The 19,164-nt window shown below is 36.6% G+C and overlaps 2 protein-coding genes across 8 annotated transcripts; both read right to left on the minus strand.

The window, feature by feature from the left end:
* Nucleotides 1–285: 285 nt before the first annotated feature.
* On the minus strand, nucleotides 286–10,925 carry LOC124213653 (alpha-tocopherol transfer protein-like). 6 transcript variants are annotated; one of them, XM_046615145.2, is made up of 8 exons: nucleotides 8,967–10,925; nucleotides 3,615–3,780; nucleotides 3,414–3,518; nucleotides 2,310–2,454; nucleotides 2,062–2,172; nucleotides 1,701–1,809; nucleotides 1,403–1,555; nucleotides 286–1,280 (listed from the first exon to the last, which is right to left on the minus strand). In XM_046615145.2, exons 1-7 carry the CDS (start codon nucleotides 9,016–9,018, stop codon nucleotides 1,404–1,406), a joined length of 840 nt encoding a protein of 279 aa, XP_046471101.1. In that variant the 5' UTR covers nucleotides 9,019–10,925; the 3' UTR covers nucleotides 286–1,280; nucleotide 1,403. The 6 variants fall into 6 exon arrangements, with proteins under 6 accessions (XP_046471101.1, XP_046471106.1, XP_046471100.1 ...); XM_046615150.2 differs by having other exon boundaries at nucleotides 3,414–3,541; XM_046615144.2 differs by lacking the exon at nucleotides 8,967–10,925 and adding an exon at nucleotides 6,253–6,629.
* Nucleotides 10,926–11,061: 136 nt separating this feature from the next.
* On the minus strand, nucleotides 11,062–18,270 carry LOC124213652 (alpha-tocopherol transfer protein-like). 2 transcript variants are annotated; one of them, XM_046615142.1, is made up of 9 exons: nucleotides 18,136–18,242; nucleotides 16,440–16,528; nucleotides 14,943–15,154; nucleotides 13,824–13,989; nucleotides 12,791–12,895; nucleotides 12,441–12,591; nucleotides 12,188–12,298; nucleotides 11,877–11,985; nucleotides 11,062–11,696 (listed from the first exon to the last, which is right to left on the minus strand). In XM_046615142.1, exons 3-9 carry the CDS (start codon nucleotides 15,070–15,072, stop codon nucleotides 11,545–11,547), a joined length of 924 nt encoding a protein of 307 aa, XP_046471098.1. In that variant the 5' UTR covers nucleotides 15,073–15,154; nucleotides 16,440–16,528; nucleotides 18,136–18,242; the 3' UTR covers nucleotides 11,062–11,544. The 2 variants fall into 2 exon arrangements, with proteins under 2 accessions (XP_046471098.1, XP_046471099.1); XM_046615143.1 differs by lacking the exon at nucleotides 16,440–16,528 and having other exon boundaries at nucleotides 18,136–18,270.
* Between the last annotated feature and the right edge of the window lie 894 nt (nucleotides 18,271–19,164).

Genomic DNA, 19,164 nt, shown 5'->3' on the forward strand with positions numbered 1-19,164 from the left:
CGGGAAGTGTGAAGTTTCTAACATGAATCAAATTTCACCCATCCGCACGTGTAACGCGCACAAATGACAGTCGATATTACGACAAGTGAGGCTAAGGAATAGCAGTTGAAGAAATACTGTCAAATCTTGGATCGGAAGGAGAAGTTTCATTGATAAGAAAAAAAAAAAACTTGGTTTGATAGTTGCCATCTCAATCCTCGACCAAAGCGGATTTGGAACACAATTAGGCGATACAGTGATTAATAATTTCCTACAGGATGAAAATAAAAATCCAGTGATGCAATGTAAGATAAATTAATATGCGTTGATCGCGATTTATTAGTGACCCACAAAAGAAAGTGTGACAAGTCAGTGAGGGTATATTTATATGCAAATTCGTGAAAAAGCGGGTCTGTTTTGAAGTTACCCCTTCGTCCAAAATTGCTTCGTGGTTTCATGACCTAAATTTTATCATCCCCACATCTTAACAGGCTTAACTTATCACTTATGGCTATTAAGTACAAATTATTGCAGCGAGTTTGGGCGTCAAAACTGATTTCGCCATTAATATACAACACAACCATCCACTGCAAAATGGGAACAGCAATGAGGAAGTATGTTCTTCTACCCATGAGACGCACTCCATGTGCTTTTCGCAAGTTTGACAGATGAACAATAAATCAGTCGATCTTATTCCAGTATGAGGAGTAAAGAGTTGATATTATCTTTGATCACAATATGAATTTTGAGACGATAAGCATAAGTCACGTTGTATTACTTTGGTTACGAAGAAAGTGAGGTTGAATTTTCTTCGAATCTCGACGCTTTTTGTCGAAAAATTATTTTAGAAATTTCACGAGTCAGCTAATAATGACATGTCTTTTAACTTAAACAATTCAAAATCAGATTCACGTGGGCGTGAAAACGCAGAGGACTATTTTCATGGAAATTCGAGAGAATTTTGTGCTGTGCCAGAATCACTTACATGCTTACTAGTGGAATGAACATGTAAGTGGAATATTTAAGTACGATTTCTGCGGTATAACGTCTCTTTCACGCCACAGCCACGTTAACGTGGACTCTGAACCGATGCAAGATCGACGTTCAGATCCCCTGCAATGCATTGCTTGACGCAGCGTGCCTGCAATTTTAACAAGTGGCCGTAGTCCATCCCAAAATTCCACTAGTAATCTTTAACTCTTCAAAAGAAGAGGCACAGTTTCTTCATGTATCCACAATTTCCACTAACAACGTGTATCTCAGTATTTTTCCCGCCGGATGTTCTCGAGATCGATGATTCACTGTAATATTTAAATTGGATAATTTGTTTTTTTCGTCTAGTTTAAGTAACCTAATACCTGCCAAGTATCTGGTATTTATGCAGGTGTGATACAAGGTAAATACGACACAACAATGAGCTTACACTAATCAACAGCCAACTTCCTAAATGATCCGGAAAACCCGAAGAGGTCGTTCTCGTCGAAAGCTGGACCAGGGCGCAGTCGTTCGTCCGCGAAAACCTTTTCTTGCTCCAAAAACCAGTCCCGCCAATCGTCCACTTTCTTACGCAACAAATCTGTATCACGTAATATTCGGATTAGCTTCACCTTGCCTTTGGGACTCGAATTTTGAAACCGGCATCAGATCTTCGATCGATGTTAAATTGTTACTGCCTCAGTTCGAGTGGAGGAAATCTCATTGAAAGATGAAATTATACTTGCCAGATATCTCTTTCATAGTTGAGTAGCTTCCACCGTAATCCTTGGGTAGTATTGATTTAGGTACCAACCGATGGAATGATTCCAAATCGCCAACAGCGTGAACGTGCATCTGTAATTCCACAAGGACATGAATAGGTCTGATATGCCTGTTGAGTGTGATTCAGCACGATAAAAGTTCTTCGTAGGTATCTAAGGTGAAAATATTATTCGAACTTGCTGCGTGGCTATGAGACTTCGTCCTTTTATATTTCAGAAAAAAGAAAAAAGGTCTTTTCTAATCGGAATTGCTGTTGGACGCACTTTGTCCTGCAATTGAAACCCAATTCATGGGCTTTACATCGTATTGTCTCCATATACCTACCCTAGCAGCGAGCTTAGGTTTCAGCACAGACTTGACCATGGTAACAATGCGATCGACGAAAGGGGGAGCGTTGATGAAGTGAATGCCTCTTATCCTTGTCGCGTAGGCTTCCTGTGATTGAGATAGACCAAAGAAGAATCACTAATCAGCGAGTTACTACAACGGGAGCAAAATAAATGGGCGGATGACATTTTCGTTCGAAGGTCTACGTACTTTTGAAAATCACTGTCCGCTACTAACTGACTTACCGAAGCTGCTACTTCACACTTTTTGAGAAGGGTGGGGGTGAGCTTCATGACGTGACCCAGACTTATCATCGCAAGATCGTAGACGAATATGTCACCGACACTGCGATCTTCAACCATCCGGATATCGCCGACCATGAACATGTATCTGTTGGAAGCACAAAAGCACTTGAGTAAAGTCGACCAGTGTTTTGCGATCCTTTCATCACTTTCAAGCTCTGCGGATTGCTGTGATTCGCAGATTAACTTCATTTCAATAAAATATTAATTCAGCCCCTGCGTGCAACAATAACTTGACTCGAGTCAAGTTTTGGACACTGAACATGAATAAAGTATTTGCTAACCGATGTACAGGTGTTTTGATGAAACCATCAATCTTTTTTTTTGATTTGACACAATTGTTCCAACCTTTGTTATCACAACACTGCCCGTAACATCATAATTTGTATTATGTCAATTAGTTAAATTCTGTAGAATAATAAGCATGAATTGAGTTGTCTTTGCATACATTGTATTTTTTTTATTTTTTTGCATAAAAGAAGGGATATGGTGCAAAAAAATTGTACACCTTTTTTCTGATCAACATATTTTATTTGTATGCTAACCGATTTATTTGACTATGCATTTGACAGCTGATCAGATAAGCTTGTTTCAGAAGGTTTCAGTACATTTTTAAACCACTCTCTATTTTATATATTAACAAATTATGAAGGAACAAATTGCGAGAACACGTCCTTTTTCTTCGGTTCTGAAATTCTTGGTTTCACGTCGTTCGATTCGCAAACAATGTACGTATACTAGTGGTAAAATATTCGAAAAATATAAAAAAACGTTTTTATCATACCGAAACCTAACGTACTTGTCTATGTAGGATCGCGGATTGTAATTACGCATGTGTATAAGCAGCAGCAACTTGATTCGAGTTAAGTTGTTGTTGCACGGAAGGGCTCAATTGCGCTTTGCATGTTAATTCGTCACTCTAACTGCACTTCGTACTTCCTTGTCGATAGAAATACGAGTAATTGCAAGCTTTAATTTGTATCACGACGCTTCATTACGAGTTGACTTCAAGTCAACGATTCTCAATGTCCCGGCAGAATTACGTACTTGTGAAGCAGCCAGGGATCAAATTTATTAACATCATTAACGGTGGGTTGAAGAATGCAAGTTCTGCAGTTCTCAGGGGTCAGTTTCGGCAGAATCACGTACCGCCTGCAACAAGCGATAATTTCCTTCTAAATCCAAATCACGAAGCGTCACTTTCCAAGGATCGTTCATTCTCATCACCTCGTACGTTGATTTACTCACGTTACATCGTGCAAGTCGGTTAGACCAGAATCTCGTGGATCTCTGTTCATGAATAGCTCCGGCACCAGGCGTCGGATCGTGTAATACATGTCCAGTTTCTGCTTTGCCCTCTCCAGGCTCATCTTGCTGCCCAGAATAAGCCATTCCAGTTGCTTCCTCGGCGTATCTGTGAGAGGCAAATAGCAGTGTCTCAATAACGAAGCTTCACTAGAAACAATTTCAAGTGGCGATCGAAGAAGACAACTTTGGTCCGCATGCATTCCGAGTTCGAAAACATTCGTGACCATTAATTCATCGCGAGTCTAACCGCTTGTCAATCAGCTTACCAAACATCGAGTAGGAACTAATTAGGCAACAACTGTCGACCGAACAATTCTGGGAGACCGAATCATCCGACTGCAAATGTGGAATCCGTGCAGAAACTTTATGCGCTGTATATTTAAGTCAGGTAAAATGACAATTATTATGGCTTAACGTTTGTTCAGCTATCGCACGAGAAATTTCAACCGTTACAGAGAATATCAAAGTCAGTTGATACACGTTGAGAAATACTATTGCAATGCTGTTCGATGCAAGTCTCATTTAGTTCTCTATGAACTCCAAGCCACTGTGCTCGGAATATACCGTCGTAAAAAGCAAAGTGCACCCGGAATAATCGCTTGCTTATTTGTTAGTGTGCGAGTTTTAAACGCCGTTATTTGCATTAATTACCACGTGTGTGCTAATTGACGGGCATGCAACGGCCAGTGCGAGATCTTCCTAGATCGCCGTTTATCAGAGTTAGTGATCAATAATAAGAATATTACAAGTCTAGTAGAGACCTGAGAAAAAAGGTAATAATCGACGCGTGTCTTCTGAAGCGTGACATAACGTACAGGCAAGTTCCGCTGCGTTGCTTATAAAATTTTTTTTTTCTCTACGAGGAGCGGTAATTCAGCTCAGCTACGGGGAAAGTACATGACACACTTGTCAGGTACCGTTTAGAATCTTGCGAGACTCGAACCTCTCGAGAGAAATATATTACAGAAAAATCGAATGGTTAATAATAAATGTGCTACGCGTACTTTTTTAATGGATTCGATATGCTTATTTTCGTATCAACTGTAATTCGCGAATAGCGATGTAAAATAACTGTCGCGGGCATTAATCACCCTACAAGCTGACAAATCTATCTTTGTGCGTGTGTGATTGATTGGTTTTTTTTTTTTTTTTTTTTTTCTTTTAACAATATGACACTCGTATTTTATAAATCATTCTCTTGCTCCGAATCTACAAACTCGGATCTATAAAACCTCCGTCTACAAGTTTGGATTTCATATAAGAAAATTTTACATAGCGAACTACGATTATTCTTTGAAATTTTCTTTATAAGTGAAAATCAGCTGTATTCGTCATTAGTTCTGGAGGTTCACAAGATTTGATTACGAATAATTATAAAGCGAGAATAACGATTGGCCCACTTGTCGATGAGTCGTCAAACACGGTATTCGATTTTTTTACCGCTATAATCAAATTCGAAGCTTACCACGGACAATCAAATTCAATAAACTGCAAGCAAACAAGCTAGCCATTTAGCGTCGTTTACATAACGGGCCAGTTTTGCTTTCACCTTATACTACGACTATTTGTAATTGTATTTGACATTACTGAAGTATAAATTTGCATAGTTCCGTCCACAATCACTCAGCTGTCGCAGTTATATTAACAAAAGAAAGCCGAAGAAACAAATTATCCGCGATACTTTTTATCGCAATGAAAAAGAAAGAGTCGGTCGGTCCGTCCGACAAACTTACGCGATGATCTTGAAAACGGTGGTGTAAAAAATTTGACACTGACATGACTTGGCAGCCAAATGGAAAAGTTTTGAAAAAAGAATTGTGAAAAAAATTGTTTAGTAACCTAAAAACTTATAAATAAATAAATAAATAAATACATAAACTGAAAAAAACATAATCGTTTATTTAGAAAAGTAGTAAGGAAGAAAATTATATGTATATGCTTACCGCTGGAACATTTAAAAACGATTTATTTCCGGTAGAACCGGAAGTTCAAATTAAACGGACCATGGAAATTTTTCACGACCATTATTTTGTTGTAAAATCCGTTTTTAGATTTTTTTATCGAGCCGTTTTCAAGATTGTCCCGGGAGTTTGTCGGACAGACGGAAAAATCGACATCCAAACCGATATTTTTCTGAAAATCTGTTTTTCGGATTTCAGAGGTTCAAAAACGTAAAGATTCGTTGAAATTAAAAAAAGTGATTTTTTACCGAAACCAATACTTTTTCTACATCAACAAAGATGAAGAAAATTAAAAAAGTAAAATAAAAAATATTCAGTATCACGAAGATCAGCAATCACGCACTCAATAGAACTAAATCACCGAGCCCAGAACAGGTTCCGAAGATGCGTACATAAACGTGCGAATGAAAATGGAGTCAATTGAACCTGACAAACAAAAAAAAAAAAATGAAGTTGACACAACGAGACTGCTTATCGTCTTGGACCCACGCATCACGAAATAAACACACCTCATTTTTTGACACGTTGTTATTAATTGGCTCGGAACAAATCAGGTAACGTTAATCGAAACTGACGTAGAGAAATGTAAGACGAAACGTTACTTATGTCAGGCTTACCGTGAGGAAGATGCGGTTGCAATTTCAACCAGTCTTGAAGTTTGTCACAATAATCGAGCAACAATGTTTCACTTCCCCCCATCGCGACGCACAATTCGTCCATGTTACAGACTTCGAGAGTCAGCGACATTTTTGCTTGATAACGGCCGAGAAGAAGAATACGAGGAACGCCAATGCGATAGAAGCAGCTTCTGCTCGAGACGCAATCTTCGCGTTGCACTAAATCGGAGTCTTAGTTGAACTCTTGAAATTTAGTCCCACTATCGAGGTTCTGTTACATCGCTTTCGCACCAGCGATGATGGCCTACTACGTCTCTTGGTACCGGTTGAATTCTGCTTCTCTCTGAAACACCATCGCGGCCACTCTAACCGACATCCGACTCCGTTCTTTTGCGGTTCAGGTTTTATTTGAAGAGCTTGTTATACCGGCTCGTGACGCTGCGATCACCGATTTAAACTCACGGAATCTGGTTTCGATGCGTGAAACTTCTTTTCAAATATAAATAAGCTAGTCGTCTGAATTTTCATTTTTGTTTTCGTTCTTTAAATACCTAAATTCCAAATTTATACAGCATCTGTGATCCTTTTGTCCTGAACCATTACAAAGATACGTTTTATTTGGAATCTGGTTTTTATTTCTCCAGGACCCATTTTATAGATTCTGTACATTGAAAATGTTCGGAAATTTACTAGACATTTACTGTACAAAAGTGTAGCTGAATAAAAAATTTCGTGCTTTAAAGTATAAATATATGTTTCTATCTTTATTTATTGACTAAAAATTTACTAAATTTGGAAACTAAATGCTGTTGTAAATTTATTCAGATTTAGAAGACGCAAAAATATACTTGCCCAAGATCTAGTTTTATCTTATCAGACGAATGACAATCTAAGACCCAAAACAAGGTGTGACGATGTGATTGATGTGACGGTTTTTACCGTCTATCGTTCGTTGATAAGTGAAGTTTTAGGTTGTTTTGAACAAGTTGCGTGTCTAGACAGACATTTTTGCGGTGCCATAATTATTCGTTTCAATAATGCGAATATTATTTTTCATTATATAATATTATTATTATTATTATTAAAGATATGTCCCGATTCAATGTCCGCAAACAATTCCAGAATAACCGGCAAGTCGAAAGCGCGATAAAACTTCCATCATTAGGAAAAAGATACTTCGCCGCGAACTATGATTGCTGCTTTTCCAACGCGAGCATGAGCTGAGCTTATATATTTGATTGTGAGTGCGTTCGTGTGTCCAGTGCAATAAATGGGGGCGTTTATAGAGTTTGTGCGAACAGTCAGCGTGGCACCGGGACGAAGGAATAAGTAGAGCGAGAAATCGTAAAAATGTTTTATTAAGTGAGGGAAATAACGGTAATGTCGAATCTCGTGACTGCGGTAACATAAAATACGCGATCATCGAAGGATTCATGCCGGTTGGACGCTGTTCGTGTAGGTTTACCGCGTGCTTGGATCTCTCATTACTCGATGATCGAAGAAATCATTCTTGGAATTCATCGAATTTAGATTAAAGCTCGCGTTGCGATCGAGTACGAGTCTCTTCGTCGAACTCAACATGTGGATACAGTACAGGTAAACATTTTCATCATTGAATGACGATCTTGTCATCATCGTCGTTTTACCGCTCTCTGTCTGCTTAATTAGTCAAGTTGGTTAAAAGTTTGAATAGAGTAGCCTTTCAGGTATTGATGTATTAATTTCTCGTCTCGAAACGTTGCGTCCTGGATCTTACGTCGCTTGAGGCAAGAGCCTCGTTTCTCCCAATCTAGTTTCGGTGTACGGAAATACAGTGACATGTATATCAGGGAATCCGTACGCGTGTTTCATTCAAACAGAGAACGACCTCCGAGTGATATTTGCCTCGTGTCAGAGTAACATTACGTCAGGCGCAATTGGCGAATGTTGTAGAAATCGATAGCCATAAGCTATCACGAACAATGAACACGAGGGTGGATGGATATGTGTGTACGACATTAGGAGTACAAGAACGAATCGTTGGCGTATAGAATCAGTGAAGCAGTGAGTATCCGAACGATTCTCTATTTCTCTTCTTTTCTTTCCGCTATTTAGGTAAGATGAGAGAAATTTTTAATTCCGCTTATCGCTCAGTCCTTGACTATTTTCATTTTTTAACCACAATCAAAAAATATAGTTCTAGGTACAAAATGAAAATTAGTTTCGTAGTTGTTACCGAAAAAGTCTGGTATCCGTTACTATTCTTTCTCATTACGATCACTGTTACTATATCTCCTTGTAATTGTTGCGAAAATTTAATGCTTGTGCAACGATAAATTGACGTTAAAGCCTTGTTTAACTAAAAAAGTAGAGTAAATCGAAGAAACTGATTTTGCGTTGCAATTACCAAAAAAGGATCGACGATAGCGCAAAATGGTTACGCGTACCTCGTTTTTCGTAATTCCAACAATATTCAAACAGTTTTTTCAACGATGCCTGCATTACTGAATTTTTCTAGTTACTATAAAAAATTAAATTTTTCTCAGTGTATATTCAATATTTGAACGGTAATTCTAAACTTTTAATTGAAATTTCGCACATCTGATAATTTATTCATTGTAATTAAACTCGTGATATCCGAATGGTCATTTTCAGTCTAAATTTGTACATTTAATAAATACATTAATTGTTTCTGAATCGTATTTATCCATTCACACTGAATTAAACGTGCTTACTCGATGTCCAGTTTTCGGAAGGATGCCAAAAATCCCAAAAGACTATTATCATCGATGGCTGGACCGCATTCTACTCCAGGAACCAGTCACGCCAGTTTTCCATTTCTCCTCGCCACGTGACTGTGTGTTATGGAAAAATTTATTCAACATTTTTTAGGTACATTCACAGTTTATAAATTTCAAGGAACAATGACTGTCCAGAAGCATCAGAGCGTTCTTGTTAGAAACATGTTCCGTGAAGCATTGATGAAACCGTGGTTTATAACAATGGAACCTGTATACAATAAATATCGAAAGAATGAACGTGTCATGGTTACGCTCATCGCTGTAAACACGTGTCTTGTACAGTGTAATGCGTACGAGTACACGGCCCATTGTATATCGGGCTTTAAATTGTGGTTTGTATTAAATGTCCGTCAGGGGCTTAATGGAAATAACGAGTCAGCTATTTTTGTCAAAGTGAAATACACCCGCCTGACATAATCGTAACCGTGGCCGTAATCGATCGGTATTAAAGATTTTGATACAAACTTGTAAAGCGATTTCAAGTCACCTGCTAAGTGAACGCGTATTTCGAATGAATGCGAGAAGAATTAGAAATGTGCAAACTTACGTGTGAGACGTGACAAATTATTTATAAGATGAAATATTCTGTACGGAACGTATATTTATCCGTTGCTACGTATTGTTGAACCTCTTTTATTTTTTATTATAAGTCTGCAATTATTTAGGCCGGCGATATCTCGGGATTCTAACGATCCTGGCCCCGATCGATGGGGTTTTGCGTCACTTGATACCAATAAGATGTTTCGTCCGACCAGTTCAGTAATTTTTAACTTATTAGAATAAATACATATGAGAATAAGTAAAAATGATAATATATGTTCGATATCGGTTCACGGATTTGAATAATTTAGGTTTCAATTGGCGCGGCTTTTTTCCACTTGGAGCCGACAAAATTTAAAACGACAGAAAGAAATAACAATTACGATATCTCGAAAATGGTTGATCAGATTCCAATGATTTTAGTCTCTTTTCCTCTTTTCTGTTAGCTTGAGAAAAGAAAATAGGTGAACGAAAATAAAAACAGTACATAAAGAAAAAAAAAAAAAAAAAAACCGAGTGAAAAAATAGCAAAACTTTTCGATTGGTTGTTAATCAATTGGACAGTTGATTTTTTTCCTGCAACGTTTATAAGCAGTAAAACTTTTTTATACGTCTGGCACTCAAGTATCATTTTGTTTCAAAATTGTATTCAATGTATGATTATCGTCTATAATGTATGCTGGCTGTCAGCTTAATTAACGAAAATGATATTCATAGGTGTAATATAATTTTTTTTCGATTAGTCCCGCCAGCCAAATGGAAAGAAAGTCTCCAGTTTATTGAAATACTGAAGATACACATAATATCTAAAGTGATTGGTCCTTGAGAAATAAGTTACAGCGTTACATACCGTATATGCATAGGATCGTTCCGCGTCTAGCAAAACTCACTTTATACTGTTACATAACGTTTTACTACATCCCAATTATATAGAGTGAGGTAAAAGTATGGAAGCCCCTAGAAATCTTGCGGAGTTCAGCGAAAAAAAAATTACCAAGTCTAAATCTTGGCTAACTTTTGACAAAGGATTCAATAGTGACCTTTGATTTGAGCTTGAACCTCATTTCCAAGGTTTCCATTCCGACTTAAGCTTTGATTATTCAAATGGGAAGCTCTATTTTTGATGCCAGCATCGGAGGGAGTGGTAAATTTTATGTTCACAATTTTTTACTCTGTGACAAACGTCGTCTTAAATAAACTCAAATTCTACTATACTGCTTAGTTCTGATTTAACATCGATGCTTCGGATATCGTGGATTTAAAATCCATTGCATCTGTAATTGAAAACAATCGTGGCAACATATGATTGAAGGTCAGCGATGTCTCAGCTTCATTCTGGGAAATCTGAGAACCTGTTCGAGCGAACTTGGTTTGGTCACGTCATGTGATACCAGCTAAAAAAAAGTCAACGAATGCACCAAAAAAGAAAAAAGTCGGAGGTTTACTGACGATCGACAAGGCTTGACGTTTCTATGTACAAAGGACGAAATTAATTCGGACAGTTTTAATAATATTCTTCAATTTTGTACAAATAATCGCTCGTCACTATTGAGTAAAATATCGCTAGAGAAAGTGATTGGCAATTATAAGCAGAAGTTTTGACACACGAGAAATAATTTTGGTCATCTATTTTTTAGACAATAGGCAATTCCAAGGATCAAAAACCCTTAAAATTCGATAACGTAATTTATGGACGCTCCCTTTCTGTGAATGCGATACTTTTTATTTATGAGAATTTTTCAAACAATTCATTTTTATCGATTTAAGAACAAATTATAACCCGGTATTTTTGTTATTCTTGATACATGATTCATTCGTGATAAATTTATTTCCTATCACACTTTGAAGAGCCGCAAGTTGTCTGGTTTCCACTACGCTGCAACGACCTAGGACGACATGATACCGGAAAATGTTTCGAGTTCATTCAGGGAACACAGTGCATAATATTTCATAATTAAAAAGCTGTTTATTCCTAGTCGACGTCCAGCTTCCGAAAAGATCCGGAGAAGCCGAAAAGTTCGTCGGCATTCATTGGTGGCCCAGGACGAAGTTTTTCGTCAACCACGATCTTATCCTGATCTAGGAACCAGTCACGTTTCTCGTCAACTTTCTGCCTCCACAATTCTGCGTTACAATAAAAAAAGAAATTTTTATAAATTACGCCTTTCGCATATCATGCCTCACACATTACAGCGATTTCGATTTGTTCAATTTGATTAATATTTCATGTGTTGCAGTTGTATATTTCGACAGAAATTCGAAGAGATGAGTGTGCGAAAAGTTTAATTTCACTTTCAAACTCACCATCGAGACGTTCTATGGATAGTTCATCACCACCATAATCTTTGGGTAGAATCGACTTCGGTATTACCTGATACAATGATTCGTAGCTTCCTTTTTGGTGAACGGTAATCTGTGGATGCAAATTCGTGCAGGTTAGTTTGACCGAATTCATCTAATACGTTGAACAATTTTAACGTCCAATAATGCAGAAGAGTCGGCACTAAAAGTATTTTACTTCGTATCTTTTCACCACGAATCTCTTCAATTATATAAAATGATAAGTTTTGTAAAACAGCATATAGAAAACACGTTCAGCTTTTATGTTTACATACCCTTGCAGCGAGTTTTGGCTTCAAAGCTTTCTTACCCAGGGCGACCAGAGTGTCTGTCAGGGGTGCCGCGTTGATCAAATGAATCCCTTTAATCTTTTTTGCGTAAGCTTTCTGAAGGTGAAAGAATAAAGATGACTTAGTTGATTTGATCTCGCGAGAGCCTGAGGATGAATTCCAGTAGCTGATTGTATCGAAGTGGCGCAATGCCGTAAAGCATTTGGAACGCTTAGAACTTAATGTTGGGAATACTTGCCGTTGCAATTATTTCAAATTTTTTTACCAATGCCGGAGTATATTTAGAGACCAAAGCAAAGGTTATCTTTGATTGATCGTATACGTAAATGCTTCCAAGACTGCGGGCTTCGATGTCCAGCATCAGTATTTCTTCGATCATCAGAGCATACCTGTCGACGTAACGCGTTGGCGAGTTAGCTTGTAGTTTGCCGAGGAATGTTGAAGAAATTTGAAAGAGCGGTAGACCTCGTCATTTAATTTTAGAAAAAAATCTAATCGACTCCGTAAAAATTACTGACGCATGTGACAAAAATACTTGGTGTAAGATTTGAATTTCAAATCGTCAATTCGTCTCGCCAAATTACGTACTTAGCATCATCACTGGAGTTAAAGTCGGTATAGTCGTCAACGAAGGGTTGAAAAATGCAGACTCTGTACTTTTCTGGTGTCAATTTTGGAAGATAGACGGTACGCCTGAAACAAAAGAGTACAATTTATTTTTGACGAAGAAACCCATCCACATTATAAATAACATACATGAATTGTGCATTGGCGATTCTCGATTAAACGAAAAGGGTTTAGAATTTTGAGTTACAGATTTCTTGCTTTCATTCAACGATGACGACAATCCGGCACAATGGTCGATTCGATAAGTGCAATCTGCTCATAATCAGAAGCCGGGATTCTTAAGTGGTCACACGAACACCTCGGTGTCCATGTCGCAAAGAACGAGGCGCCTCTGATATGAATCCGCTCGTTCTCGTATTCAACTTCAAATTGACGGACTCCCCCCTTGTATGGCTATCGTTTGGATGCCGATTAACTTTCTCGAGCACTTCTGGTCGTCACCGTGTCTAGAGCTCGACTGAAAATTTGAAAACCAGGCCGCTACCCCCACCTCGCCTCGTTTCTGCCCGATTGTAGCGCCCGACTCCAGTCGCTAATCCAAGAAACTTTTGAGTGACGATACTGGGTCCGTTACTCTTACGCACCTCCCACGTAATTCAACTCAAATCTCTGTCTATAGGTACCGCGACAAAAATATTTTTATTTTCCGATTTTAACTACAGATTTCTTCCTCCGTATTAACGTGAACGTGAACATAAATTTTAGTATTTCTTTTTTTTTCCCAAAGGCTTTATTTTAATTAGTTGGAGACACAACTTCTGAGAATTTCTTGAGAATTTCGAAGAAGATTCTTTGCAAAATCACTTTAGATATATATATATATATATATATATAAATAATTCAGCAATTCAGGGCACTGTTTTAGAGTTGAGAGAATTGCAGAAGTTTGAAACAAAATCGGAAATGGCGAAGGTCAGGCGTTGGTTGGGCTCGCATGAAATTCCTTATATACAGCTATGCTTTTACTTGAAAAAATAATTGTTTTGGTTCCTACATCATTTTGTGGAAGCGTGTCAGGCCAGAACCACGCGGATCTCTGTTTGCAAGTACCTCCGGTACCAGCTTCTTCAGGGTGTAGAACATGTCCAGTTTCTGCTTGGCTTGTTCTAAGCTCATCTTCGAACCGAGGACGAAATACTCCAGAATTTGCTTGGGAATATCTTCAAGAAAAATGACAATATTTTATTGTTAATACATCATTAAAATCTCTACTCTTATCAATTTTGAGAGAATGCTGTCAACGACTAGGAGATTATTAATTGTTTTGTAAGAATGATGATGTACGAAATACGATTTTTTTGATTTTGAAAGGTGGATTCGTGTAGCTGAACTTTTGACTCATGAATATTTCGAGAAAAATATTGCAGATAATTAATTAGCTTGGGAAAATCTGACAAAATTCTCAAATATCCGGTGTTGTTATATGTGAAAATGTTTGAGCCACCACATATAGTAAACCGACTCTTCCTTGTATTTAAAAAAAAAATTTTCTCGAGGGAACTCAGGTTCGTTTTACCTTCGAAATCCAATGTCCACAATTATTATTAACAATGTTTATAATATTATTAAAATATAACACGCATTTATAACTAAGCAATCAAGCAGAAAACATTCAGTTCAATAACAATTTTCACGTCCTGTCAGGATCACTTATGTGAACATGTCGTAAATTTCATCCCTTCGGTCTGATCTATTCCAAGTGACACGTTGATTCATTTATCCACCAAATTTTTGTCTATAGATTCTCAGCATTTATCGCCTTTGAAAAAAAATGTGACTCATAGTGTTTTTTTTTTACGGTAAATGGTTTGAAACGTCGAAATTTCAAGTTTATTTTTGGACATATTTCTAGAAACGTGAAAAAGAAAACGAGTTTTTCAAAGGTTAAAATTTTTCCGTAAATGAACAGCATATCCTATTCTTTTGTCACCCATAATTCTTTGACAAGGAAATAATTGCAACAAAAAATAATTTGCATAGCTTCTGAATTACAGAAAGAAATCTGTTTTCAAAATGTACAGTATCTAGTTTTCGGAGAAATATCTTATAAATATTTTCAACATCACAGAAACATTTTTCTTTCGCCTAATGGTATGATCACATATTAGTTTACCTTGAGGAAGATGCGGTTGAAACTTAAGCCACTCTTCAAGTCTGTGTCGCAGCTCAAGTAATAGTTTTTCACCTCCCTCCGAAGCAGGACACAGTTCTTCGATACTGCATGATTCCATCTTCAACGCCATTTTCAGCAGTTCAGAAATTTCGGGATTCAATAGGGTGAATGTGTTCTTGGATGTTTGCTTCAAGTGGAATATTTCGTTTGTTCTAAACAAGCCATCATAGTCACAGTTTAAGTAAATGACGTTATTGAGTAAAATTTTTCTCAAAGGAACAAACTAATTGCAATTATTCGTCATATTTCTTCCTTGACAATTTACACATCCTTTGAAGTGAAGAATAAATTTTTTACTACAACAATGAAAAACGAGATCGGCAAAATAATCTTCGCTTCAAGATTCGATAACTCATCAAAAACAACGAAGATTGTGGTAGAGGCTATGATCGGGGCTAGTTTTTGTATTACAACTACTACCAGTAAGATTGAACGTTTACAGTTTCAACTTAACGTTTTTGATTAAGGTTTTTTTTTTTTTTTTTTTTGCTATTCTATATAAATACCAGTTAGTTAGTTGCAATAAGTAACAAGAAAAGGTAAGTCAAAACGATAAACATTCAATTTTACAAGTAGTAGCTGTAACACAAAACTAGAGTTGATCGAATGAAAATAAATATGGTCTTATAATGAGGGTAGATAGGTATTTAAAAATTAGTAAGCACCTTCCTTGTTACAACACTTTAATGACCAGTGTACTGTAACACTGTAACCTAATTTTTGTTCATAAAAACTGTAGTTACGGAAAAACTAAAAAAATCATATTGCAATAAAACTATTCGTATCTTCAATATTCATTTAACAAATCTATTATACTAAACCTTGTTTCTAACATAATCAGTTAAAAGTTTTCACGTAACACACAAAAAGTGAATTTTTGTCGACCAGCGTTATGGGAGAAGAAAAAGGACGATTAAAGTCTGAAGGAATTGCATCGTCAATTTGCGGTGATCGAATCATAAGCAAAAAGTAGAATATATTATGCGATACCGGTCATTTGGAGGATTAAGGTCAGTCGTGAAGTTACTAAATAAACCGGTTTCATACATTGAATCTTTGATGAAGGTCAGACCGAAACGTTCCAAGTTAGGATAATCAATTTTTTATTCTTTACATTCAAGACTTATTGTTTATGTATACTGTTGTTGGTAATAATTTCTTTCTTTCTTTGTTTTATAAAATTGATTTTACATATTTTCCATCCAATGTACTTTTTTTCACAACTACTATGATTTTTGAGCAAATGGATAGATGCTAGTAATTTTTCCTCCAAAATCTGCATATTTCCAACGAATTTAAGACGATTTTAAGTTGTAGTGTTTGACCAATCGAAAATCGCCCAACTTAATGAACATGACGTAAAATCAAGCGGAAAAGTGAAAGCAAGATTGTTTCGCCGATTCCTTTTCAAACATTACACAATAAGAATCGTCTTACCGGGTGAGCTTTATTGAAGAACAAGCTCTTTTACAGGTGAAGTAAACCTTTAAATACGATGAATTTCGTTGTTCTCGAGCTGCTTATGTCTGATCACAGAAAAATAGCAATTGTCAACAAAAACTTGTCGCGCATTCAGAAGTCTTTCTAAAAAATTAATTATTTATTGCGGAAGAAGTGGAGTCATATATTATTAACAAGTAGATACCTGTGAAGAGAGGCGTGATTCAATTGAAGAAACGTAGCTACAATGAAAAAGAATTCATAAAATTTTTGATGGTAGAAACAAGATTCTGAAAGACTTTTTATTTGTAATCGTTTGCGGACATCGAATGACTATTTTAGTCTCCATGAACTGTCTGTTTATATTACCAGGATGGCATGGCAATTATCAGAATCTATAATATTGTTTTACGGATTTATTTACATAACCAGGTCCTCATTAATGTTTAAAATTGTATTTACTTTTAAATTAAATCGTGCCTTTCTTCGTCTTGAATGAATAACAGATTTTTTACCACCGCGAATTAAAGACCTTGGCCGCTAGTGATACTCTCAATGTTGGAATGAAATACTGAACTTCGATACTGTCGGTACTTTGTAAGAACTATTTGATTAAAAATTTTGCTATCAGTTCTTGGCTTGATTTGACATGTTGTTGAACAACTTGAGACACGGGAAAAAGTACGCACATAATGTAAAACTATTCTTTAACATTCGTTCATTCGTTCAAAATTTATAGTACTTGTTACGTCAAGACCATTTGGATAATCTGTAAAATCGGGATTTTGCGAAAAAAAAATTCCAGTAACCGTATATGCAAGGGAAATTTTTTTGTGGAAACATGAAAACGTTGAGATTTTTTAAAATTCATTAAAGAATGATGCGTCGTTTTCAAATCATTCGAATTTTCTCGACTTTTCTGGGCGATTTCATACGAAACTGATCCACAGTGTGCAACATTCTCTATCGATCTTGGATATACGTAAGCTCGTGAATACTCGATCACTGTTTTTTTCCTAATCTTCAAACTTATCTGATGGCAAAACCGGTTTCGACACGGCGAGAATTAAAATCAAGCCTCACGAAGCAACTCGGATTAATACCGTGATTAGTCAGTCATTGGAATAGGAATTGATTTTTTGTAAATATTGTTTGTTACTACAGTGCACTTTTGCAGGCTTTGATTTTTTGTAAATATTCTTTGACATAAGTGACCCAGTGAATACTCGATTACTGTTTTCACTCTAATCCTCACAGTTGTCTTATAGCAAAACCGACTTCGAGACGACCATAATTAAAAACAAGTTTCACGATGTAATTCAGATCAATACAATCATTATTTAGTCGTTATCCTTGGCATTGATTCATTGTAAATATTCTACAAAACCACAGTGCAGTTTAAAATGGGTGCGCAAGTTTTTTATCTTCTTCATCGCAATACTTGAAGAATAAATGAAGTTTAGAGAAAAGCAGGTTTCTGGAAATCCGTAAGTTTCGATACAAAATTGGCTTGTTTAAATTGTTACTTTTCAAGTACAGCTTACGATTAGAGTGATGAGTAATAACTCGATTATTTCAAAAATTGAATTTTCGACTAGTCGTTAAATTTGTTTCTTCGCTCCGTACTTTGCTTCAACTCTGTTCCCACATTTTTCCCCATATCCTACACCCTGCGTCCTCTTGTTATCCTTACCTAACTGCCTTGGTTCCCACACCGAGTCAATAGGTTGTTTATTGCACTGCTAACTGCACATGGGAACAGCTAAATTGCAACTAGTCAGTCTCCTACGTACTCTTCCCTAGACACTCACCGCAAAATATGTGAAAAAACATGCTTAGTCCGACAGACAAGCTGCCTCTCCCCTCTTTTCTGCGACGAACCTTCATATTATTCTTAAAGAGTTATTTATGTAACAAATCACTAACTTTTTCAACATAATGAATGGAACTGCACACCAGAAGCTCTGCGTTTTTGGTTAAATAAACACCTCTAAAGGTTTCAGCACAAACCGTATTATTAGTGATTATTATATTTTTCTTTGGTCGCAAGAATTTCGAGTTTATTTCAACTTCGTTTTGTACTTTACTTCATGTGAAACGTTGATTGTTTTTGCTATTTTCTTATTTTGCTATTATTTTTATTCGCAAGTCAAAACTGCCTTTGTATCAATGTTGTCTTTGTCTACTGTTTATCGTACATCTTTCACCGGAAGACGGAATATTCTTTGGAATTAACTCAAGCCATCACCCTCTGTTACTCTTAAATGAAAACGTAATGTCAAACTGTAAGTTATTAATGATTTTGAATCGTTATCGACTTGTATACAAGGAAGTCTGATTGGACTTGATCCCTCTCTCTCGTCGTCAGTCGGAGCTAAGGCTCCGACTCATTATCGTTATTCTTCCCAATAATATTTGATGCTCACACAAGGAGCACGTGATAATACAGTGATTTTACGTCAGATGGGATAATTCCATTATAAGTGTTCCACGCCAACTTTGTAAACGTTCGTTTTCCTTAAACACTTAGGAAAAAAATACCACCTTCCTTCGTTAACAGGTGCTCTAAATTCGAAGGATTTTCCAAATGAAAATCAAAAAGTGACTAAAAGTTCAAATTTAACTTAGTTACTCATTGATTTTCGTATTTATTGTGCTTTTGAATTCATCGAAAACTTTATAATAAATCAAGAAAAAAAACCGGTTTTATCTTAGACCAGAG

Source organism: Neodiprion pinetum, chromosome 3 (genome assembly GCF_021155775.2).
Source record: "Neodiprion pinetum isolate iyNeoPine1 chromosome 3, iyNeoPine1.2, whole genome shotgun sequence".
Lineage (NCBI taxonomy): Eukaryota > Metazoa > Arthropoda > Insecta > Hymenoptera > Diprionidae > Neodiprion > Neodiprion pinetum.

Bases quoted from the DNA above. Each gene is read 5' to 3' on its own strand.
- LOC124213653 (XM_046615144.2), bottom strand. From the start codon at position 6,382: ATGTCGCTGACTCTCGAAGTCTGTAACATGGACGAATTGTGCGTCGCG. The intron at 3,781-6,252 runs GTAAGCCTGACA...TGCCTCTCACAG, and splicing joins GCAACCGCATCTTCCTCACG to ATACGCCGAGGAAGCAACTG. The intron at 1,556-1,700 runs GCAAGTATAATT...TACGTGATACAG, and splicing joins AACTATGAAAGAGATATCTG to ATTTGTTGCGTAAGAAAGTG.
- LOC124213652 (XM_046615143.1), bottom strand. From the start codon at position 15,072: ATGGCGTTGAAGATGGAATCATGCAGTATCGAAGAACTGTGTCCTGCT. The intron at 12,896-13,823 runs GTAGGAACCAAA...CTTTTGTTTCAG, and splicing joins ACACGCTTCCACAAAATGAT to GCGTACCGTCTATCTTCCAA. The intron at 11,697-11,876 runs GTGAGTTTGAAA...ATTGTAACGCAG, and splicing joins ATCCATAGAACGTCTCGATG to AATTGTGGAGGCAGAAAGTT.